At 35.7% G+C, this 25,279-nt stretch overlaps 1 protein-coding gene across 3 annotated transcripts; it reads right to left on the minus strand.

The window, feature by feature from the left end:
• Positions 1-2,365: 2,365 nt before the first annotated feature.
• Positions 2,366-23,955, minus strand: LOC110737389. 3 transcript variants are annotated; one of them, XM_021917741.1, is made up of 11 exons: positions 23,477-23,955; positions 23,092-23,208; positions 20,188-20,288; positions 19,921-19,992; positions 17,923-18,004; positions 17,674-17,754; positions 14,881-14,919; positions 6,483-6,548; positions 4,028-4,177; positions 2,703-2,831; positions 2,366-2,575 (listed from the first exon to the last, which is right to left on the minus strand). In XM_021917741.1, exons 1-11 carry the CDS (start codon positions 23,723-23,725, stop codon positions 2,558-2,560), a joined length of 1,104 nt encoding a protein of 367 aa, XP_021773433.1. In that variant the 5' UTR covers positions 23,726-23,955; the 3' UTR covers positions 2,366-2,557. The 3 variants fall into 3 exon arrangements, with proteins under 3 accessions (XP_021773433.1, XP_021773434.1, XP_021773435.1); XM_021917742.1 differs by lacking the exon at positions 17,674-17,754 and having other exon boundaries at positions 23,477-23,953; XM_021917743.1 differs by lacking the exons at positions 14,881-14,919; positions 17,674-17,754.
• Positions 23,956-25,279: the final 1,324 nt, after the last annotated feature.

A 25,279-nucleotide genomic window follows, 5' to 3' on the forward strand; every position in this document is an offset into this window, starting at 1 on the left:
AGATTAGCATGGACCCAAAGTCCAATGAAATATAAATTTTTAAATCCACTCTGTATAATTTCTTGCATTATTTTGAGTCTTATGTTCATGTGGATGTGTGAATCATAGTATAATGAATTACTTATTGCATGTGTAGGAAGTTGTTAGACGCATTATATACTTTTTTATATCTTATTATAATTTCTTTATCTCATATTGCATGCATAATTAGTTTCCATACCATAATTGTGGTATATGGGAAAGTTTGTTCAAGGTATAGTAAGACATTTTTATATTCCAATGGGCTTATAGTTGTAATAAAATTATTAATGACGTCGATAGCATGTTATGAATCATGTAAGAAGAGTTCTGCATAACTTATATACGACGTATTTAAATACGTATCCCTGCATATTTTTTATCGGCAAATACAAGTTTATCTGCGAGATAAACGAATTTTTGTTAGTCTAGTGCCATTTCTGTAAGTATATTAAAAAAGTGTGGTCATTTATTCAATACTTTTGGTGAGCTGTCCAATTAATGTTTACAACTTGCATTTACTATTTGGTGAGAGAATTACACATGTAGCCTTCAACTAGTGCATGAAAAGACGTATGTACCACTCCATTGGTACTTGAAAAGACGATTATACCCCCAGATAAACTAAATTTGTTTATCTGGGGAATTAATTGGACACAGCTCAAATTTTATGTCTTGAATATTGCAATTATTATCAAACTCTTTAAAAAAATCAATATGACTACATCATTGAGATTCAATCGGTCTTTGTATTCATTGGCGAACTCTCATATTAAGTGTGAAAGTTCCAAAGAAAAGCTTTGACATATTTTCAACGAGAATAATTTCTTATAGTCCAGAAGAATCATGAGTGATGTATGTGGGTAGTTATCACTAAATCTTGTAAAATTGGACAACTATATCATGTATTGTCATAAATTATGATCTGTAATTCATCATCAATTTCTATTAAATATGTCAATCAACCTCCACAAGAAGTCATAAGTGTAATGATGTAGGCAACTTTAAACTAGGATTTCGAATGATATGTGGACCAACACATGTATTACGGTAATATTAAAAAAGACTCACTCGTTTGCGTGAAGATTATTTGAAGATTCAAGCTCAATTTGAAAAGATCAATAAGAATGGTGTTCTTGTACTTCGGAGAAGTTACCTAACCATATCGCGTCAAATTTATTGCACTAGAAGATTTCACGATATATAATTAGGGGGAGAAAATACGCGCTGCAAGCTTTTTCCCTTAACCATGTTTTTGTCCCACATTAGGTTTTCCTGATAAAGGTTTTTAATGAGGTAGCATTGCAAACATATTATGAAGAATAATGTACTCTTTTTCCTTCACAATGTTTTTAATGAGGCACAATGTTTTCCCTTAACCATGGTTTTGTCTCACATGATTTTTCGTAGTAAGGTTTTAATGAGGCACAATCTTCGATAATGGACATCCAAGGGAGAGTGTTACAAAATATTGTGTGGATGCCCATTATATTCTTATACGCTCTGGAACATTCTCAGTTTAGGGTAAATGTTTTCTAAGAAAAACCTACCTATTGTATATGTATACATAATATATATCCCCTATTTAATGTAATACTCCCTCCGTTTTTAAATACGTGCTCCATTTCTCTTGGACACGCATGTCGATGCTAAACTTTAATTACTAATATCTTTAATTATCAATAAGTATAAATTCTAACAATTGAAAATTAATAATCTATTTATTGAGATGATTCCAACAAGTACCTACAAGACTATACTCCCTCCGTATTTTTTAAGTGTTACACTTCCCATTTTCGGCCGTATTTTTTTAAGTGTGACACTTTCTTTTTTGCAAAAAGCTACATTAAAATATTATATCTCTCTCCTCTCATAATCCCCACCCAAACCCACCACTAATTTTTTTATTATATCTTTCCTCTCACATTCATTACTTTTCAATAAACTATTAATCCCACTATATTTCTTTTATAATTTTTTAATAATCCAACTACCCCACTTACCTATTATTTTATTTAAGTAGTTATATTGCCTAAAACTATGTGCCGATCAAAGTAACACTTAAAAAAACACGGAGGTAGTATTTTTTTCTTATGTATAAATCATAAATATTAGTAAAAGTAGGACAAATAAATAGTGCAAAAAATAGAAATGGAGCAAGTATTTAAAAACGGAGGGAGTAATAGACTAATCAACTCTCTCTCAATTTCTCCTCTTCCTCTTATTTTATAACACTAGAAACTTTTTTTTTTTTAAAAACAAAAAAAAGATAAACAAAACAAAAAACGATACTGAGGAAACATGTGGGACATTAATAATAAAAAAAAAATTAAAAAATTAAAAATAAAAAAAAAAATCAACTGGGATTTTATATAATAAATTCCTATAATACATGATATATACTAGTTACTCTCTTTGCTCTTTTTTTTCCGTACTTTGTGCCTGAGGTGTTTGGATACATTGCCTTTCACTATCTACTTATTGCTCCACTATATGATAAGTTCCCAATATTTTACGTGCAGGCATCAAAAATCCTCCTCTATGAACCAAGCAGAGACTGTTCGACAACACGGGGAAAGTTAGACAATTAACAGCAGGCAATGACAATAAGAAATGAAGATAAAATTTCAAGAACTATGCATCAAATCCATCAGTTTCAATATTGAGCGATTGTTTTTGCCTACCAAATTAAGCAGACGAAGGGCTGCAGGCCGAGTAAACTTTCTTGCAAAGAGGAAGCAAGGTGAGGGTTTACCCTTGTTACTGCACCATTCTCTTCGATTTTCAGTCTCATAGTAGATGTTATCTATTTCCTGCAGTGTTTTCAAGAATTTTAATCAACACTTTCCAACATAACCAATATTTGGTAGTACAATGTTTAATTGTGATGCAAGGGATGAACTTGCAGTTAAGTTTTCTATATATATATATATATATATATATATATATATATATATATATATATATATATATATATATATATATATATATATATATATATTAAAACTCAAGGTAAGAATTGTAATCATGCCACGTGGTTATTCTTGCCACGTGTCGTCATGACTTGATAAATAACGTGGGGTCATGTCATACTAAAAACGATCATCAATGTTTCCCCACAAAAATTTTATGTTTATAAATTCTAAATTTTTAATTGAACTTATATATACATTTCAATATAATCTCATTCTTTCATTTACCCATCCATAATTCATATAGGTTATATGTATTTAAAATATGTAACACAAAAATACATATCAATTTCAAAACCATAACATGTGTTTACCTTAAGAAATTTTTAATGATAGATAAAAATTCATTTAACAAATAAAACAAACTAATATGAAGTATAAAAGTAAGGTTACTGCATTTTTCTTAATGAATTTTGATAATGTTTAATAATATTTACCAAAAAAAAAAATTATTTTATAAAAACTATAAAACCACCAATAAATTTCACTTTAATTGATTATAAATTTTTTAAATACAAAAAATGACCCGGGTCATCGCCCGGGCCTAAAACTAGTTATTATATTAATCGCAATGTGAAGATAACCCTAGGCATTCTCATCAAGGACATGCTTTGATTGATAGTAATATAAACAAGTATTAATTATAAAATAAAATAAAATAAAATAAACACTAGATAAGATTAATGTTGCAGCAACTGCCACTATGCCAGATCTCCCATAACCATGCATATACACCATATTACTAGTCTATAATATGGTGATTGCTGTCTCCTAGATTCAATGAAATTATCAGCTACAACCATATAAGTGTATCCTTCTTATGATAACAAAAATCAATATGAGCGAATCATTAGTGTTCAATAAATAGTCCTCCTCACTAGGGTAGGCTAACTCTAACAGTTTGACAAACACACAAAAATAAATAAATAAAGCATGAGTCCATTATAAAAATACATGGAAGGAAAAGGAGGGAATAGTAGAATGGGTGTTGGTTTTAAACAAAACAGTATGCTACCATAAAATAGGAAGAAGCTTACCTTAATGGAGAGAATCAATTCAGGGGTTGCGTCTGAAAATTTATATGTTACAGGATGCCATCCACGTCTTTCATGGTCTTTAGAGGCTGAAAGATCCCAAGCCGTATGTATCAAAGATCTTCTTGTTATCTCTCCTTCAAGGCCTTCTTGCTGAATTACATCAATATGAGTATTATTTACTATTATTATAATAATAATACTAGTAACAATAACAAAAAAAATTCACTTAATAAAACCATTTAAACACTTCCATATTATGAACTTCCTAATAAATAATGGGAGGATATCAGCCCACAGCAAACAGAAAAAGTTGAAATGTGTTAATTATTCCAGTAATTAAAATTCAAAGCCCTACATTAATTGGCTGAATTGTTCAAAAATGGTTATAGATGAATGTGATGAGGAAAAAGATAGAGAGAAATGCAACTTAAAAAAGAAAAGGAAAAAAAAAATTGCAACCATTTATAGTACATAATATAAAAAGCAAAAGAAAAATTGTTCAAGAGGTAATATACATCTATTTACGAACATTATACTTCCTCAGTTTTTTATCATTGCACCATTCATGTTGGGCACACATTTTTTGGTAGTGGGAAAAATGAAGAGAGAGAAGGGTAAAAGTACAAAAAAATCCATGTGATGTAAACATAAAGTAAAGAATCAAGTGTTAAAAGTAAGGGTATATTGGATATTTATAGTGTGAACACACATATTTTGTTTCTTTAAATGGAAATAGTGCAATATTTGTAAAATTTCCTTAAAAGGCCAGTGGTGCAATAATAAAAGAACAGAGGAAGTAGTATATATAACCAAACATAACATAGTACCTGTGTCTTATTTTTCCCTACTAGCTTCTTACTAATGATTTTTTATTCTACTCACTTTACTCATCTTGGTAGATTATCTTTACCATCATACACCACTTACCCAAAAATATTTACACCTTCACACTCTCTTTACTGTATCTTACACATAGTTATCAGAATCGATATTCTACCTTGAATCGGTCAGTGGAGTAGAATCGAATCGTAGAATTGTACGAATGTACGATTCTACAAAATTGTAAAATTAGGCTTCAAAATGTAACTAATAAATACATACATAATTTTCAAGCAATAAGAATGATAATAATATATATTGTAGATAACATAATATCAATAATACAAGCATAAAGTAGTTTTAGAAGTAATTTCGCACGCGCATAACTCAAATAGTACACTATAAACTATAAAGTCAAATTATTGGTATACATTCTTAACCACAAGAGTATGAGACAATTGTTGTTAAATTATGAAAAAAAATAATAATAATAATAATATTATTGACTCGTAAAATTGTTTCACCTAATAAAAAAATCCAATGATAATAGAAAAATAAGTGTCAAATTAATTTATTTTAACGAGATATTTAAAGAATGACAATTACAATAAACTCATGTTATAAAAGTGTTTTTTATATTCCAAAAGTGAAATGCATAAGACTTATGAATACATTCTTATGCCCACAAAATTTAAATGGTTAGATAGAATTTTAAAAGTTATTTAAATTAATGTTTCATTAGTTTTATTATGATTTATATTGAATAATATATAAGTTATTGATATGGGTACAAGACCAATTTATTAAAAAGCAGACCTCAAGAGCTTTCTAACGATATATTATAAGCTCAATTCCGACTTCACAATCAAAAGTTATGGGTTACGGAAAATCAGACTTTTTGCAGGAGTAGAATCGTTAGAATCTGTATAGAATCATAGAATCGGTACCGATTCCACCGATTTTAACCGATTCCACCGATTTTAACCGATTCTACCGATTCTATGAGCGCGATTCTACAATATATTGATTCTACCGACCATTTACATTGTTTAGGTGGATTAGAATCGTAGAATCGTACAATTCTACGATCCGAATTGCGATTTTAATCACATTGATCTTACACACACCGACATTTTTACACTGACTCTCCTACTTAACTTGCACCCACTTGCATTTTACTTTCCTTACACCCACTCATCATTTTATAACAAGTTGACTTGCTTTTTACTTCTCCTCATACTCGCTCATCATTTTGATAACAAGATAACGAGTGGAAAAATGTTTTCAAAATTAGAATAAAGTATAAGAGTATAGAACTTTCAAAAATGGTTTAAAATCGAAAACGTACAGAACTTTCATATAGATTACCCGCAAAATTAGACAATTATAAATACCTAATTTTAGCATAGTCCGACATAAATACTACCTCCGTTACTTTTTATTTGCAACAAATAAAGTGTGAGTGAAAAATGTCTAACCGTTAGCCAATAAAAAGAAACGGATGTAGAACAAAATTAAAACCAAAAAGCAATAGATAATCATAATTCTAAATTTAAAAAATCAAGTTAAAAGCAATGCCAGAAATTTTTCCAAAGATAATAAACTTGCAAGAAAATCCTAAAATTGGGATACTTACAGCAAGCAATGTTTGAACATAATGTTCATCTGGTATGCAGTTGTGTTCCTTAGATGTATCTACTGGCTGCAATGCAAAATTATAGAATATCAGGTAAAATCCAAGAATCTGTCACCTGATTGGTACAAATTTGTACACCAAGAGAACAATAATGCGTTCGCAAGACATGCACCAGCTTAATCTCATGCAAAAGTCCACGATAGTAATCCGACTCCAAAATCAGGTTCTTTATCAATTATTCTCGATAACAGTCACTCTAATCCACATTTCAAGGTTGTAATAAAGTTAAATAAAGACAATCATATAATTGATTGTAGAGATTCATCCATAGTTTAGATACAGATCTGGACAACATTTAGTGCCGTAGGAATGGATACGAATCGTTCATTGCAGATCACATCACATGGATTGAGGTAAGAACTTGGTTTAGAAGTTTTTTCTTTAGGTGTTTTTTTAATGATGTACTTATATATAATGTAATTAATAGTCTACTAAGTTATATTTTCCAAATAAAACATCATACCCCTCTTAACCAACATTTATTACATCTTTCTACACTCCCTTGCTTAGATTATCTTATACACATCCACCTTTTGTAAAAATTCTCTCTCTCTCTCTCTCACCCTATCTTACACCCACCTTTTGTAAAATCTCTCTCTCTCTCTCTCTCTCACCCTATCTTACACCCACCTTTTTTCAAACTTTTTTCTTGGCACACTTTTTTTTAAAAGTATTTTTTAAACCGCATAGCTGCATTGATTCGGAAGGAACAAAAAGAGAGAGAGAGAGAGAGAGAGATTGTATAAATTTATGTTAATGTATAAATAAATATAGTTTTAGGAAAAATTGACAAGAATAATCTCAACTTTGCCTCATTCACAAAATAATCACTACTTTCGATTATTTTTTAATAATCCGAATTTTGATACGAATTTACTCTCAATAGTCCCAAGTGACTTTAATTAACACTTATAAAAATTGTTAATTATTAATTAACACTTAACTAACCGTTTTTTTTTTTTTTTTGAAATCAACACTTAACTAGCTAAATAAACTTTGCCTTAAAAAAATTAAAAAAAAAAAAAAAACTAAAAATAAAACCCACAACCACACTCCCAGACCACACCCTACCCTCCGCCGCTGTGCCCAGACTCCCCATCCCCCACCGCGCCCAGTCTCCCCTTCCCCCACCGCTCCCAGTCTCCCCTTTCCCCCGCACCGGCGCTGCCTCACCCTACCCCTGCGTCGCCACCTAATCCACCATACCCAACAATGGTGAGATCTCCATTCTCTCCCCACCAATCCCAATTTCCGCCATCTCCATTCTCCACCAGTAGTGCCGCCCGCGTCAAAGCTAAGAAAGGCTCTCAATCGCAGGAGTTTTTTTGCGGTGTGGGAGGAGTTTCTTAGGGCTTTTTCGGTGGAGGGAAGGGGGTTTCGGGATGGGGTAATGGTGGTTTAGAGGCCAGCGCACGGGTCTGGGTGCGGCGGAAGGGGCAGGGGTGGATGGATGGCCGGCCCGAGAAGATGGTTTGGCTAGTAGAGAAGTAGGTGGTTGATTTTTAGTTATTTAATTAATTATTTTTGTAAATTTTGTTTAAATTTTTTTTATTTTATTTTTAGTTACAAGGCGACACATGTTAGATAACTTGTTATAACACGTTAGATGACCGAATGGGACCATTGGAAGCAAATTCGTATCAAAGTTCGGATTATTAAAAAAAAAATCAAAAGTATAGATTATTTTAGGTGAATAAGGCAAAGTTGTGATTATTTTTGTCAATTTTTCCATAGTTTTATATTAATGTTTAGGAAATACTTACATTAATAATATCACCTTTGCCTCATCTTCTCAAAACGATCCTTTTTACTAAATTTTTTTAAATTTTTCTTTTCATCTCTCTTCCATCCTCACCACTCTCCACCAAGCAATCACAACCAGCACACCTCCATAGCCACCACCCTCACTAAATAACCAAACTGACTCCACCCCACCACCCACGACTCCACCCTTGAACGAACTCCATTGCTACCGAATCCCCAAAACTCTACCCCCCACCTATACCCTCACGCTTACCCCAAACCAGTCGGAAACAATCTCACGCTCACCCCACTACCGATCTTAATGGGATTAATAACTTAGGAAAGGGGCGGGGTTTTCTGTTCGGCAAGGTAAGAGGTGGGGGTTGTTGTTCGGTGGGGAAGGTGGGTAGGAAGAAGGGAAAGAGAGAAGGGGGAAAGAGAAGGAATAGGGGAAGAGGGAACGAGGGAGGGTGGCTACCATGTCCGGGAGGGAAACGAAGAAGAGGTGGGTCCGGGGGAGCAGAGGAGCGATAGGAGAAGGAAGGAGAAAGGTTTTTTTATTCCTTTATTATTTTAAAAAAATAAATATTATTACAAAAAACAATCCAAAGGTGACATGTGGAAGTTATCTCCTAAAACTTGTTACTAATTTCTCAACTCGGTAAAAGGCTTGTTTTGAGAATATGGGGCATTAAGGTGAGATTATGTGCAGAATATGCAAAGGTGGGATTGTTTAAAAAAGATGCGAAAAATGAGGGATTATTAGTTTTAATATTTCCTAATATTTATGTATAGTTTATATTTATGTTTATATATATGTTTATTAATGTTTATGTTAATGTTATTGCATATATTTATGTTACTGTTTTATGTTTATGTTTATGTTAATGTTTAAAGAAAGTATAAAATTGATTACTCCCTTGAAAGAAAGGGCTCCTTTTCTCTATCACCCTTCCTGCTATGACCAGACATTAAGGAGAAGATGATTGAAAAATGCTCGAATTCGCGTATAGATGGCGAAGAGGCTATTGATTTTGGAAGTCTAGACCCAGGCGAGGAGAAGCATAATCTATTGGGCGTGTTCTCACAAAGAGGGCGTACAATGTGGATACCTTCAAGAAGACGATGACGAGTGTGTGGGCGCCTGCGAATGGACTTGTTATTAGGATCCTTAGCCCTAATTTGTATGCCTTCCAATTTTTTCATTGGAAGGATATGGAGAAAGTGTTGGAAGGGAGACCTTGGTGCGTTGATAATATGTTGATTTTGCTTACAGAAATTGAAGGGGACGAACAACCTCATCAAATGACTTTAACCCATTCTCCCTTCTGGGTGAGAGTGAAAAATCTCCCGTTTAACTGTCGATCCGACGTCTATGTGAAAGCCTTGATGCGAGGATGGGGCGAAATTTTGGAGTTGGGGGAAGATAATTGGGAGTAGGGCGTTATCGTAGGGTGAAGGTGATGCTTGATACTACTCTGCCTTTACGAAGAAACCAGAAAATAATTGATAAAAGAGGAAAAGAAGTGATAGTGGAATTTGCATATGAGAGACTCCCGCACTTTTGCTTTGCGTGTGGCGTCATGGGCCACTCGGAAAGGATTGTCAAGTTGTATTTGAGGAAGAAAAGGAGAAGAAACTTGGGTGGGGCATAAGCTAAGCCACGCCTAGGAAGAGGAGGTCGGAAGAAGTAGAAGAAATTGAGGGGATTTTATCTAAGAAGAAGACTCTCTTTGTAACTAAGGAGTCATGTTTCACATGGTCAGGGGTTAAAAGGGGCTCTAAATGATGAGGGGACTCGGGCTATATGTGATGCCGTAGAAAAGGAAAATTTGATTCCTATAGTTGAACCACAGGTGTGTAACTTGGAAAGTGGGAAGACTTTTGGTAGTGATTCTAGCGGAGACATCTGTGGTGCAACCTGTACAAGTCAGAGAGACTTCCCTACCAAATTCTCATTTTGCCTTGAATTTTGTTGTGGGGAAAAGTGAGTTGGTGGATAAGGAAGGTAGCAAGAAGATAAGAAAGGGTGGCAGAGAGTTTATGCGTGGCAAACTTGAGATTATGAGTGCTAACACTCACAAAAGAGCACTGGACTCGAATGACATAGAGATTGAAGGAGATACGGATTCAGCCAAGAAATTGAAGCTCAATTCGGAGTTGACCTTTGATCATGAAAGGGTGGTGGTTGGCGAGGGCCAACCCCACCTAGCATTATGAATATTCTATGCTAGGACTGCCGAGGGGTGGACAACCCTCAGTTCGTCAGCTCCGCCAATGGAGCAACTTCTATGCCCTGGATATTATGTTTTTATCCGAAACAAAAATTAATAAATTGGAGGTGGAAAACTTGAAGGACAGACTTGCCTTCTCTAACTCATTTGGCGTGGCTATTAAGGGTCGTGCGGGTGGTCTCTGCCTATACTGGAAGGAAGAGGTGGCTTTCTCTCTTGTTTCTTTCTCACAAAACCATATATATGGTGATATAAGGTAGGGAGAGGTTGTTTGGAGGTTCGTGGGTCTCTATGGCTAGCCAAAAGAGGAGGATAGGCATAAAACTTGGGCTCTCATTAATTAAACACCTTTGTGTGGAAGCTGACATTCCTTTGATTTTCGGTGGAGACTTTAATGAAGTTTTAGGTTACCATGAGATTGAGGGGGGTGCTCACAAAGTGCGTAAAGAGATGCCCGAGAAGTGGTTGAGGTGTGTTGCTTGAGGGATTTGGGTTTCACGGGACAATGGTATACTTGGGAACGTGGTGATACTATCGAAACTTGCATCCGTGAAAAGCTTGACAGGTTCCTTGCTACCCAATCTTGATTGGACTTAAATCTTAATGCGATGGTTGAGCATTTGATGCGATATAAATCTGATCACACGACGATTCTAATGAGACATAAAGCTTCCCTGAAGAAGAAAGAGGGGAAGAGGAAGGAGTTTAAATTTAAAACGTGTTGGCTCTTAGATGATAGCTGTGAAAATGCAGTGAAAGGTGCGTGGGAACATGCTGAAGGTCTGCCCCTGCCTGTGTGCGATGGAGCGGTGATAAATTCACAGACATGGGAAAGAAAATAAGGGAGGTGGAAAGGGTGCAGCTCCGTTCTATTTCTCATGAGTCGTGCAAGGAGGGTGCTAGGCTCGAAAAATTGCTTGATGACCTCATTGAAAATCAGGAAGCATATTGGTACATTAGATCCCGGGTTGCGGAAGTGAAGGATGAAGACAGAAACACCAAGTATTTCCACCATAGCAAGAACCGCATTGAGGGGTTGTTCGATGCTGATGACATTTGGCAATTGAGTGAACGCCGCATTGAGGAACTCAGTATTATGAGAAAATCTTCTCCTCCACGAATCCTACGATTGAGAATATGGAGCTCTGTGCCGCCTACTATTACGAGTGACATGAATAGGGAGCTGCCGAGACCATTCACCGGGGAGGAAATCTATGGGGCCCTTAATCAGATGCAACTCTACAAGGCACCCGGACCGGATGGGATGCACGTAATCTTCTATTAGCATTTTTGGCATATATTGGGTAATGATGTCGTAAATTTTGTTAGTAACATTTTACATGGCATTTCCTCTATATGTGATGTGAATAATACTAACATTGTATTGATTCTCAAAATTAAGTCCCCAAAATATATGACTGAATTCCGACCCATAGCTCTTTGCAATGTGATTTATAAGATTGTTACCAAAGCTCTTGTTATCGGACTAAAAAATATTCTCCCTGGAATTGTAATGAAGAATCAAAGTGCATTTGTTCCGGGGCGTTTGATTACTGATAATGCCTTAATTGCTTTGGAGATTTTTCATTCTATGAAGAGAAACAGGGGTAGGAAAGGCTTGGTTGCCATGAAACTTGATATGAGCAAAGCTTATGATAGAGTAGAGTGGGGCTTCCTGAAAAAATTGCTACTGACGATGGGTTTTGATGGAAGGTGGGTGAACTTAATTTTGGACTGTATATCTACGGTCAAGTACTCTTTTGTGATTAATTGGAAGGTTTGTGGGTCGGTTTCACCATCTAGAGGGCTCCGGCAAGGGGATCCCTTGTCACCGTACCTTTTTATTCTCATTGCGGATGCATTCTCTAGAATGATGAACATTGTGTAGAGTAAGAGCCTTCATGGGGCTCGTGCCAGCCACAATGGTCCGGAGGTTTCTCACCTTCTTTTTGCAGATGACAGTCTTCTTTTCACTAGGGCCACTCGACAGAAATGCTCAATTATTGTTAATATTCTCAGACAGTACGAGGCAGCATCCGGGCAGAAAATTAATAATGATAAATCGAAGGTCTCTTTTAGTAGAGGAGTGAACAGTTCGCAGAAAGAGGAGCTATTAGCAATTCTTAACATGAGAAGTGTCGACAGACATGAGAAATACCTAGGGAATCCTACTACCCTTGGTAGATCTAAAAAGGCGGTTTTTGGTGCTCGTGTTTGGAAGAAATTACAAGGTTGGAAGGAAAAACTTCTTTTGAGGGCCGGGAAAGAAATTTTGCTCAAAGCGGTGATCCAAGCTATACCAACCTACCTCATTGGAGTCTACAAAATCCCATCCGAAATTATTCATCAAATCCACTCGGCAATGGCAAAGTTTTGGTAGGGACAAAAAGGGACGAGATGTAAGATCCACTGGAAGAGTTGGGAGTCCATGTGCACGTTGAAATGCTTAGGGAAAATGGGATTTAAGGACTTAATAGTCTTTAATGACGCCCTTCTTGATCGACAGGCGTGGAGTATTATTAGGGAGCCTAGCTATCTAATGAGTCGAGTTATGAAAGCCAAGTACTTTGCTAGATCAACGTTCTTGGAGTCTTCCTTGGGCTATGGGGGTCGAAAGCTCTTATCAAATAGGGGATGTTGTGGAGGGTTGGAAATAGGGATTCTATTGACAATTGGTCCGATCCGTGGTTAGCAGATGATGAGAGCGGGTTTGCTTCGACCACGAGGAGCTGCATTATGTGAGAGATTTGATGATTGCCGAGAAGAATGAGTGGGATGTGGACCTTATTGAACAGCATTTGCAAAAGAGATGTGAGGTGTATCCTTGCACTTCCTCTCATTGATCGAGTTCAAGCTGATGAGGTGTTTGGGCATTCTCGAATAATGGTAATTACACTGTACATGCTAGGGAAGGGTTGCAATTTGGATAATTTTCAAGAGCATTCGTGGCAATTAGCCCGCAACTTAGCCGCCGCCACCTCCACCGCCACTTACCCTACCCAAACGCATACCCAGACTTGAAATTCTTCTCCCAATCCTACCCAGACTCAAAACCACTAATCCCACATAGCCGAAACTACCCATACCAGAATTCACCAAACCCACCCCCACCCATACCCGAAACCCCAATTTTACCTATCTAGAACCCAAAACCCCAACTCCCACCATTTCCTTCTCGGTTCTCCCTTTCAATTAAATTTTGGGCTGAATTAGGGGTGGTCGTACGCCATTGATGTTGTGGGTGTTGTTTTCAGTTTTAGGTGTTGTGGGTTGGTCGTGGATGTTGTAATGAGTGATTATAGGTGGCGGTGTTTGTGGTGGTCCTGTGGATGGTGTGTTGAGTGGTGTTGGTGGGTGATAATGGAGGAAGGGAGAGGAGACAGAAACAAACAGGAAGGGGAAGAAGATAGAAGTTTTTTTTTTAAAAATTAAAAATAAAATTTTGATGAATCTGGAATTGCCACGTGGATAGTAACCGGTTATAAAGGGTAAAGTGACGTGCTGGGATTGTTGGAAGAAAATATATAGTAAACTTAGGATTATTCAGGGTTAATCGAAAAGTTGGATTATTTTGAGACAATGAGGCGAAGGTTGGATTATTCTTGTTAAACTTTCCGATGAATTATACAATAACACAAAATTAACAAGATCTCACTTAACTATATTTTACGTTACATTTTAATCACTAAATATGGTTAAACAAAAACACGTTAATAGCAGCAAAAGTCAAATTGTTACGAATAAAATGCAAAAGAGAAAAAAAGTTATTACATTTAATAAAAGTTCTTATACAAAGAAATAGTTCAAGAGTTTAAGAACATCATAAATTAATTTTTTTAGTGGTCTTGGATAGATGGCTGAGTCAGATAAAACCCAAAACCCTTTGGGTCGATTTACCCAAAGCATGAACAGTATTTAAAAAAACCTATTAGTCAACTTACATCAAACCCTAAATGCTAAAGCATATGCAGACACTTCAACACCAATTGAACTAGTTGACATCACGTTTTAAAGTTATCCCTTACAGACCGAAAACTTCAATTTGATAAACTAAAATCGGCTACAAAACAAGTAGGACTGTTGTTTATTTTGAACCGTGGATTGATCAAACCAAAATTTGAAAGATAAACTTCATGTCCCACAAAAACACATCAGTATAACATTAATTTATTTACCTTCCTATGTGCAAAACAAAGAAAAGTACACACAAACATACACCTGTAACCCACCATGCAGACACACAAACTCACCCACCCAAAGCTACGCGGGGTGAGAGGGATGGAGAATGAACACAAAGATAACAAAAAACACACAATGTAACAAAAAGAGAAAAGAAGCGAGGAAGCTAGGATTGCTCTTACAAAGGGTTGATGACGCCAAAATTCTGGAAGTGACTTTCTCTACATCAAGAGGAAACGTTTGTAAGAACCACAGGCCATAAGTTGGAATATACCGAAATACCAAATCATTTCCCTTTAAAAAACCACAATGAAAATGGGGAACAAAAACAACCTAAAATTGATGAGAACCAAAGTTCAAATCTAGGGCCTAAGAGAACCGCAAAATCTTAACAAGCTTTCCTTAGAATGATGGCTGATGTTGTGCCACCTTTAACCCATTTAATTTACCTACACAATGGGATTTGGAATGGACTCATATGTTGGGCTTGAATTTGTGTAATATATTGCATGAATCAAAGACACTTGATGGAATTGCTATGTATAAAATATTATTTATGTTGAAACCCCAAGTGGTTTTTCCATACTATTATAGTGCGATTCTAAATAACTTTGTTTTAGTCTTTTGGATCAACTATGTTACGAAATGCTTGGTTTAGCCCAATTAATTTTCAAATTAAAAGCTTAGAGTGGACTTACTTGGTAATCTAGGAAGCTCGCACACAGTTTGTTAGGTTACTGTCTAAAATTAGTGTTGTTTCTATTCTATGCAAGGTTTTAGTGTTTTACATGGCTATGTCTACATAAAAAGTTCCATATACTAGTCAAAGTTTGAATGTTAAAGAATATGAAATCAATCTATAATGAGCCTTAACTTTCAACGAGTAAAGAAGATAACTTCATTCATTATTCACAACTTCATTGGCTTAATTGCCACTTCTTAAAAAAATTCGCTTTTGCTCCTTAAAATCACTTCCCTCCATATAAGTCACCTAATTAAGCAGAGATAATAATTTCAAAATTGCAATGCATCATATGTTTCAGCCTAGTAATCACTCTACATAAACCAATACTCTAATGCCTCTTTTAAACAATGTCATTAAATATAAGAATGGTGTCAGGTATTTATACAACTTTCAATGGAATATACAGCGTGAATACATTTGAATTTGTGATAATGCCCATTCATAGCTTGATCTACTGATCTCAACTTATTTTTCCATCTTCATAATGCCTCACAAAACTTTTTCCAAAGAAACCTAGAGATTCTAGTATCACTTCGTTCTGTGGGTGGAGCCTTACATTTATATCCTAGGTGTGATTTATTTACTAGAATTGCTCTTGGAAAATATGGCATTTTTGCATCATACACCACTGTCTTATAAGGAAAAGATGGTATTTTCATGTTAGTAATGGTCTAACACATGTTTTTTTTTTCTTTGGCTTAAGTTAGTTTACATCATCAAAACACATATAGTTTGACTAAAAGATTCTGGTATAACGGACAATGACTAGTATTTTAGCAAGAATACTTAAAGTTCTCCTCCGTGTTAATGGTTTCTGTAAGTTTTTGACAATTACTAACTATTCTCACAAGTCTGAGTTAAGAATTATCTTTTTATTAACTCTTGGATCTACACCAAACATGGCACTCTTAAAAGTCCAAGCATCATAGGCTATTATTATAACACTCTTACACCTTAAATGTTGGAGGTGACAAAAGGAAACTAGAATTAAGAAAATAACCTTGAAGTACCATATATATATGGAAAAATGGAAACTAAAAATCTAACATTTGCACGGTCTAACAATAAAAATCCAACCTTCCATTAATCTCATAAAAATCCAACCTTTATACCCCACCTTCTCTCACAGATCTATTTGACCTTTAACCTATTAAACAGGTTAAAAAGTTTTTTTCTTTTTTTAATTATATTAATTTCCCTTCTCACTCCTCCTCTTTCTCTCTCCTCTCTCCAACAATCCACCAATCCAACAATTCCGCCACCCCAACAACCCACCAAAAACCCGACCACCCAAAAACCCCGACCACCCCAGCCAACCACGGCCCACAAAACCCGGCCCTAACACCAACCACCCTAAACCCCGACCACCCCAAAACGCCAACCACCCCAGCCAACCTAAAACCCGACCACCCCAGCCACCCACGAAACTCGACCCACAAAACCCTGGCCCTTATACCAACCACCCTAAAACCCCAACCACCGCAGCCAACCTAAAACCCGACCACCCTAAACTCACCCCTTATTTCTTCTTGTTTAAGGGTATGGGTGTCATGGGTGGTCGTGTTTAGGGGTGACGTGGGTGGTCGTGTCTGGGGGTGGTCGTGTTTGGGGGTAGTCCGTGGTCGAGTTTGGGGGTGGTTGTGGTGATCAGTTTCGGGTAAGGGGTGGTAGGATTTAAGGGTATGGGTGGTCAGTTTCGAGTAAAGGGTGGTAGGATTTAAGGGCATGGGTGGCTGCGGTGGTCAGTTTCGGGTAAGGGGGGTTGGTGTGGTGGTTTAAGGTGGTCATGTTTCAAGGTTAGGGGCGGTGGGGATGGGGATGTGGTGGTTAGGTGCGGTGGGGATGGGGTGGTCAGGGAAGGAGGTGGGGATGGGGATTTTGGCTTTTCTGATTTTTTTTTTTTCTTTTAATTTTTTTTTGTTTTTTAATGATTAAAAAAATAATTGACCAATTAATGACTGACGCGTGGCACATAGCTTACAAAAATCGGTCATCAATAGGTAATGGATCTGTGGGAGAAGGTCGTGTATAAAGGTGGATTTTTGTGAGATTAATTAAAGGTCGGATTTTTTTTGTCAAACCGCGCAAAGGTTGGATTTTTAGTTTCCACTTTTCCTATATATATATATATATATATATCCCATATTTGATGGATGTACATGATAATATATCCCATATTCATAAACAAAATCTGAAAAGTTTTTTCAAATATGCAGGCAGAAGTATCTACCTTGCAGTGCTGCTGAAATACAGGAAAAACAGTTTCGTCTTTTACGATAATTTCTGCATGTTTCCTGTTCAGTATAACCCACTATTTCCCACCGCCCAAAAAAATGAATAAATAACACAAAAAAAGTAAAAAAAATGATAAAATAAAAATAAAATAACACAAAAAATAAAAATAAAATAAAATAAACATTACTTTACCGAAGTAAATACTACAAGCATAATCAAACCACTAAGTTCATAAAAATCACACCTGAGAGCCTTTACGCCAATTTGTAACAGGAATAACAGGTTGCATCTTTGGATTGTAACGTCCATCCTTTGTGTCAGCAAAACTATCAATACCATCAAACAAAACAAAATTTAATAGTTTTCTTTTCATAAACCCAATGCAGAAGCATTCAACGATGTACTTGGTCTTTTTCATAAGAATATTGCATTAGTCTTAAAGCTCAACAGAGGCCTTGCATGGCGTTTATGTTGGCTTTAATACAAAGGTTGTGAGTTGTATGAAAGTAACAAATACGTAGTTTGGAAGTAAAGCACGGTAGCTGGCCCAATTAGTTAAGTAATAATCTCGTTTGGACTCTTCATATTTTAGAACTACTATGTTTGGGATTGGTTTACAAGATTATCCATTGTAATAGAATTCATGTCATAAGCAATTAGGAATATTGTTTTTCTGATTTCTTTAGATGGCATGAGACCTGATTAGTCAATCTTAAGCAAGCTAAGTTGATTTCCTTAAGATGTTAAGAGTTAGAGACTTGTCATCTTAGTAGATCTGAGTTTTAGTCCTTGTAAATAGTCATATGGGCTAGACAGATACATTTAGGTGTGAAGTAAATTTAAAAATATATGTCAGTTTGTGCTTCAGAAATTTGTGTGTTCTCGTAATATTTGGTGATTAAATTCTATAAAGTTGTGGCCAATTGAATCAGTTGAACAACTTGAACTCATTGATTCTTTAATTTGGTTTTTGTTGGATGTAATTCCTTTTGAGAATAAATCAAAGTTACTGTTTTCCGCATTTGTATTTTTTTTTTTTTCTAAATCAAATACATCATCTTGGTAATAGTGCTCTTAACCTATTGATACTTTTATTTTATTTTTGTATTGTATTATGCGCTCCTATTTAAAACTCTAAGAACTGTAGCAAGTTTAAGTCTTTTTTCTCAAAATCTTAGGTCGTCAATTTTTCCCGCAGAGATTGGTGAAACCGTTTTTCTAAAATCCTAATTTTGACAAAAGAATCTATCCAAGGCCATATGGTTTCTTCAAGACTGTTAGGATTTCGCAGTGAAGAATTCAAAGGATTGGATTCTTCAATTAGAGGATTTTTTCAATCTTATCTAGTTAAATGTGGAGGAGAGGTTAATGATTGCCATCATCGGACTTAAAAGTGATGCACTGGGATATTTGAAAGGGAGTAACAATAGCTGTTCCATAAGTGGTGACTAAGTGAGGCTGCATTTTAGCTCACCCCCGATGAGTTTCCTTCACTACTCTAAGTTGGGTGACAAGGTGCGGCACCCTAGTACTCTCTATGAGTTCGTTCCAATCTCAGCGAGAATTTCCAGAAATAGAAACAGATTAATAAGATTCACTTCGAGAGACCAGAGCCACCACATGTAGTAGAGGAGCTTGGTGGCAGCTGGGTGGAGATTTCTGGCAAAGAGTTCCAGAAGCAATAGAGTGTGGAAAATAATACGTAGTAGATTAAATCACCTAAGCGTATTGTTAGATTTGGCCTTCAATTGATCCTTTCAAGGCTTGGAAATCTGTGCTTAACGATTTTATAATGTATTTCCTGAGGAACTACTGCCTGAACTACATATGATTCAGACTGAGCATCACAAGGATTACGTTTCAGGATAATCTTTAACTAGTAAGACAGCTTGTGGGTCAAATCCTTGATAAACTGAATAATAGCAATGGAAATTTGAGAAAAGAATGGAAAGGGGTTAAGTGAGGGAAAGCAAAAGTCCATGCGTAGTATCTGCCTTGTTATTACATTTGTTAGATTGGACTATACTAGATGGTGAACAAAGCTCTATAGTGTTTTCGAAAATTCGATCTTATCAAGAATTTTCATAGTTTTAGTCTACTTTGCAACAAAGTTCCATGACGAAAAAGAGAGATTCCACTTATCTAATTTCTAGATGAATAACTTGGTAATATTGACATGAACAATTTTTAAAATGGTAAATTAAACTAATCGCAATTCAAAAGATGAACAAACGAATCTTACCTGTCAACAAAACTGGTAGATGTTGACATGATATAATCATACGTATAACTAAAGTTGTATAGTGGTACACAGCTGAAAAAAAGATCAAATAGCTGAAATATTGTTAGAAAGAAAAGACTAATAATAAAGCACTATGATAAGCACCTATTAAAACAACAATATCCATCAATCGTGGCCTAGTTAACAACTAACGGTTGGTGTGATTAGAATACATACACATACACGTGCAGGATAAAATAAATGAACCTAAAACAGATTAATGCTCACCTATCGGACAGGAAAATAAATCGTTCATTAGCAGGATCAACAAGTGCACTTTTAAGCAAAATTCGCTCTGCCTGAATCATGCTAGCTTCTCCCCAATCTACCTGGAGAAATAAAATTCATAAAAGATTCCAATTGACAAGCTTAACTAACTGGCAATGCAAATTGAATAGAAGAAAAGAGATGGGTAAGAAAAAATGTATGGAAAAGAAAACTCAGAGCTAACAAGACTCATATCTTAGTCTAGTTGCATGCATGCATCTAACTATGTGGTTTATCACTGTGACAAAGGTAAAGTGCACTTTTGTTTTGAACCATTCTTAAGAGACAGGTAAGAAACAAATGGGCTGTGGAGTTAATTATGAGCAGGTGAGGATAGATATCACAGATACCCTTCAGCTAAGTTAAAAAGCCATGGGAAATAGCTTTAACATCTGTGCATATGTGGTTTGTTAAACCAGCACACATCTTACCCTGTACTTAAATGCTGACTCCAAGTCATCAATCAAACAGCAAATACAATCAAACAGAACATTACAAGAAAAGATTCTGAGAGAAAAAGGAAGATGAAAATTGAGAGAAAAATAGAGAGAAAATTAGGAAGAAAAAAGATCACACAGAAGTTGTGATTCATTACAATGAAATAAGCATCTAGGACAACTATATATATTCTGTTGTTACAAGACTTTTTGTAACAAACTTTCTGCCACGTCAGCCCGAGATTTCAAGGAGTTAGTTATAACTAACTTTCTTCCAGAAGCTTCTCATATTCTGCATCAGATTCTTCAAATACTGATTTGATGAAATCAGCTAATGCTGCTGCTGCTGTAAGCTGCTTGCTGTGACTGTCTGAGCTGTAACTTGTACAGCTGGAAGGACTGTCACCAATAGCCTATTTCCAGGCTCCAATCATATAAATTTAAGTATCCTTAATTTCGAAATTAATGTTTCCCACTTCACTCTTATGTGAAATAGAAATTTAAATAACAGACAGGTGTTGTGTGCTACACCATCCGGCCACAGGCTAGCAGCCATCCAAGTTGGACAGTGGCCGAATGCAAGAGGAAGTTCTTAGAGTTGGCCTCTCCTCTCGAAGACATGCTGGAAAGCATATTGTTGGGTCGATGAGGAGAAAATCAAGACAGAGGTTGGATTACTTGATCTGTATACTCTTGAACAAACTATTGAGTTGGTTAAGAAAGGAGACAGGTTGGAGAAGAGGTAGTTGTGGGCCAGGAAAGGTTAGGCCTATCATAGTGCTTGCTAAAGGGACTGCTGGGAGTATGGGCTCATCTGTGGGCAACCTAACACCACCAGTTATAAAAGTAGCATAAGGATTTTCAATGAACCCTGCCAAGGGTCGGTTAACATGGGCCAGCCAGATCATCTAATTCTCCAAGGGTTAGGGCCAAGGGGAGAAAAAAGGCATCCATAAAAAAGAATTGCAGGAAAAGAAGACAAAAGGTTTGTGTTTTAGATGTGATGAACGTTGGAGAACTGGGAATAGGTGCAAGAAGCAGGTGGATCAAAAGGAGGAAGAGCACGCAGATCCGACGAAGGAAGAGCTCTACTCTGCCACCCGCGTGGAGACTTTAATCCCCATAACCAGAAATAGCGGTACCATTAATTTGGTCGGGGTGGTTGTTATGGTGGATTCGGAGACAAAGCATAACTTCATTTCCGTCGGAAGGGTGGAGGAATTAAAACTCGCCATCAGAAATTCATTAGGCAACGAGGAGATGGCAAAAGGAAGAGGAGTGTGCGGATTGGAGATTAAAAAAGACTAGGGTCCAATGGCTCAAGAAGTTAGGTGAGTCACTATAAATTTCAGGTCGCCGGAATTCCCAGTATAGCTGGAAGTCCCTCAAAGTTATGATATGGTCTCTGAACAAAAAAATGGGGGTGTACTAGTGGAGCTTTGTAGAATGGACTAATGGAGGAAGGCGAGTTTTTTAAGAGAACGCTGCCCGATTCCAGCACCCCATCTGGGTTGCAGCCCATATGAGGCACGAGCATGCTATAACACTCAAGAATGGAAACTCGATTCCCGCAAATCCAACAGGACACAATTGAAAAGCTTATTGAGATATGCTAGACACCAGAATCATCAAACCATTTACAAGTCCGCTCTTACTAGAGAAGAAGGATGAGTCATGGCGATTATGTGTGGACTATCAAACCCTTGACAAGAGAACTTTCCCCGATAAGTACTCGTCATTGATGAGCTGCTAGATGAGTTATTCGGAGTTGCTATTTTTTCGTAAAGATTTGAAAGCCGAAGATCACCAAATTTTGGTGAAACTAAGGATACCCATAAGATGGCATTTAGAACCCGTGAAAGGCCACTATAAATTTTTAGTCAAACCCTTCAGGTTGCTCCCGCCACATTCCAATTTGTGATGAACAATGTGTTTTGACCATTTTTCAGAAAATCCATATTGGTCTTTTTCAATGATATTTTGGTGTATAGAGAAGATGAAGAAGCCCATAAGGAATACATGAAATTAGTGCTCGAAAAATTGGAGGAACATAAGCTCTTTGCTAATTGAAAGAAATGTGAGCTTGGCAAAAGGAAAGTGGCTTATTTGAGCCACGTAATTTCTTCAGAAGACGTGGCAATGGACTTAGAAAAAATTAGAGTCATGATTAATTGGCCCATTCCAAAGAATTAAAGGGAGCTGCGTAGTTTCCTTAGGTTGACTGTCACTTCAATCAAGTTTAGCCGCGACATTTTATTATTGTCGATAATCACTAATTAATAAAAGAAGAAAGCAACAATAAACATTAAAGCTGTAAAATTGATTACCTACCCTCCTAAATTTCTCAGTATTCTCACTCATTCAAATAACATGTTTTTTTCACAGGTTTGCAACATATCAGCTCAAGATTCACAAAGATATAAGGTACCTGTATACTATCATTAACTTGACGGTTTAGAAAATACAGGGACTTTGTTGTTGCCTTATTGAACAGGAACCCGGGTCTTGAATGAACAAAGACTGAAAAGCTTTTATCCTTGTCACCCTGCAAACAGGTAACCACAAAATTACATTCCCAAATTTTTATTTTTATTTTTTATTTTTTCCTTTCCACAAGCGAGGGCAGGTAATGATAATTGATAAAATTGATCCCAGAATTCCCTGAAACGGGAGGGAAACACTAACTGAGAATCAATCACGGAATCCCCTGAAACCGGAGGGAAGCACTAACTACCTGAGCTATCCTCGCTTTCAAAGTAATACCTTGTGTTCAAAACTAATTAACAATGCTTTCAGCGAAATAAGAAACTTACCCGAAAAAAGGAATCCCAGACGAAATCAAGAGGAAGGCGATTGCGAGCAATAAACAGGAAAACAATCTTAGGCTTTTGGGCAAAGAAATTCGGAAAGGGCATGAGCAAATTGATGGTGGATCGATAAATTTCAAGCAAAACAAAGCTCCCAATGCAAAGACACAGCAGAATCGCAAAGAACAACCTCCTCTTCCATTTATGGTGATGAGAAGATCTAATATGGAAACTTGTTGTTCTTCGCTTCATCATCTAATTTGTAGCAAGTTTCCAGATCTATAATCTCACACAAATTCAATTCAAAAGACCAAAATTTTCTTAGTAAGTGGGAGAGACTGAGAGTTTGATTTCTTACCAAAAAAAAAATATATTTTTAATAAGTAGTTAATTCATTTATAACGCCAACAAGAGTAATAATGATTGCTAAAAAGTTTTGTGCCAGATGGCTTTGATAAAGTACTTTTTTTTTCTTTTTGAAAAAGCTTAGATAAAGTACTTAAATGGCGTGAATTGGAATCAAGGAACCAAAACACAAAAAAACAAAAAGCGTTTGTTTAAAGGAAAATCAGTCAATTGTTTGATTAGTCTACTAACTATTACCAATGAGTCTGGGCGCATAGAGCATATCGGCGAGTTATGTAAATAGGAGGATAAGAAAGTAATTTTCGCTTATTCAATTTTTGCTTCTAAAAAAAGTTAATTCTCTATTAGTACATTATAATGTATCATTATATACCATTATGCATATATAATGTTCTACTAAATTATAAGTTGTCTGAATAGTACTTTTTGAGAACTATTACGAGTGTAGTGGTAATTTTTACCATCCTATAAGTTTCAACTTCTAGAAAAAGCGAACCTCTCTAGTGGTATATTATAATGTATCATTATGTACCATTATGCATGTATAATGTACCCTAAAGTATAAGTTATCAGAATCAAAGCGTTTTGTGTGAGACTGGACTCGCGTGAGACCGGGCTCTAAATCAAAAAGGCGCGGGCCTGATAAACCCGACCAAAGCCCGCGCGCCATTTTATAAAATGTCTGAATTTTTTCGTTTTCATCATTTTCCTAAAATTTCGAGCGCCGTCATTTACTCAAAATTTCGATCACCTTCATTTCGTCGAATTTCAACGACTTCATTTCCTCAAATTTCAGAGCATTCAAATCTTCAAATTTCAAACAATTCAAATCAAAAAAAAGGAGAAATCAAACAACACAATGATGACTGAAGGAGAATCTGATTCACCTATAGAATCAATTTCTAGCACAATTACTGCTGAAAAAGGTACAGTACAATTCATAATTTCATATTGTATTTAATTTCAAATCATATTTGATTAAATGTAATAGTGAATTTGTAATATGAATTTCGATTTATAATTTACATGCAAGGCAAATTGAACTTCAGATCGTATTAAATTTCGATTTAATATCATATCGTATTTAAATTCGAGTTAATTTAGACCTATAATTTGCAATCAATGCTTATTAAATTTCATATCGTTGTTAATTTTGAATGAAGCATAATTTAATTTCAAATCGTAGTTAATTTCGACTTATAATTTAAAATCAATGTTAATTATATTCCGATCGCATTTAAGTTCGACTAATAACTTGAAATCAAGGCTAATTTATTTTTTGATCGTATTTAATTTATACTTGTAATTTGCATGCAAAGCTATTTTAGTTTGAATTGTCTATATAAGATGTCGTAGAAAATTAATTTAAATTTGAATCTATTTTTTTGATAATTTTAGAGTAAAATTCAAATATACTAATACTAATGATGTATGTAGTAGATA

The sequence above is a fragment of the Chenopodium quinoa genome, unplaced genomic scaffold, assembly GCF_001683475.1.
Source record: "Chenopodium quinoa cultivar QQ74 unplaced genomic scaffold, ASM168347v1, whole genome shotgun sequence".
Taxonomy (NCBI): Eukaryota; Viridiplantae; Streptophyta; class Magnoliopsida; order Caryophyllales; family Amaranthaceae; genus Chenopodium; species Chenopodium quinoa.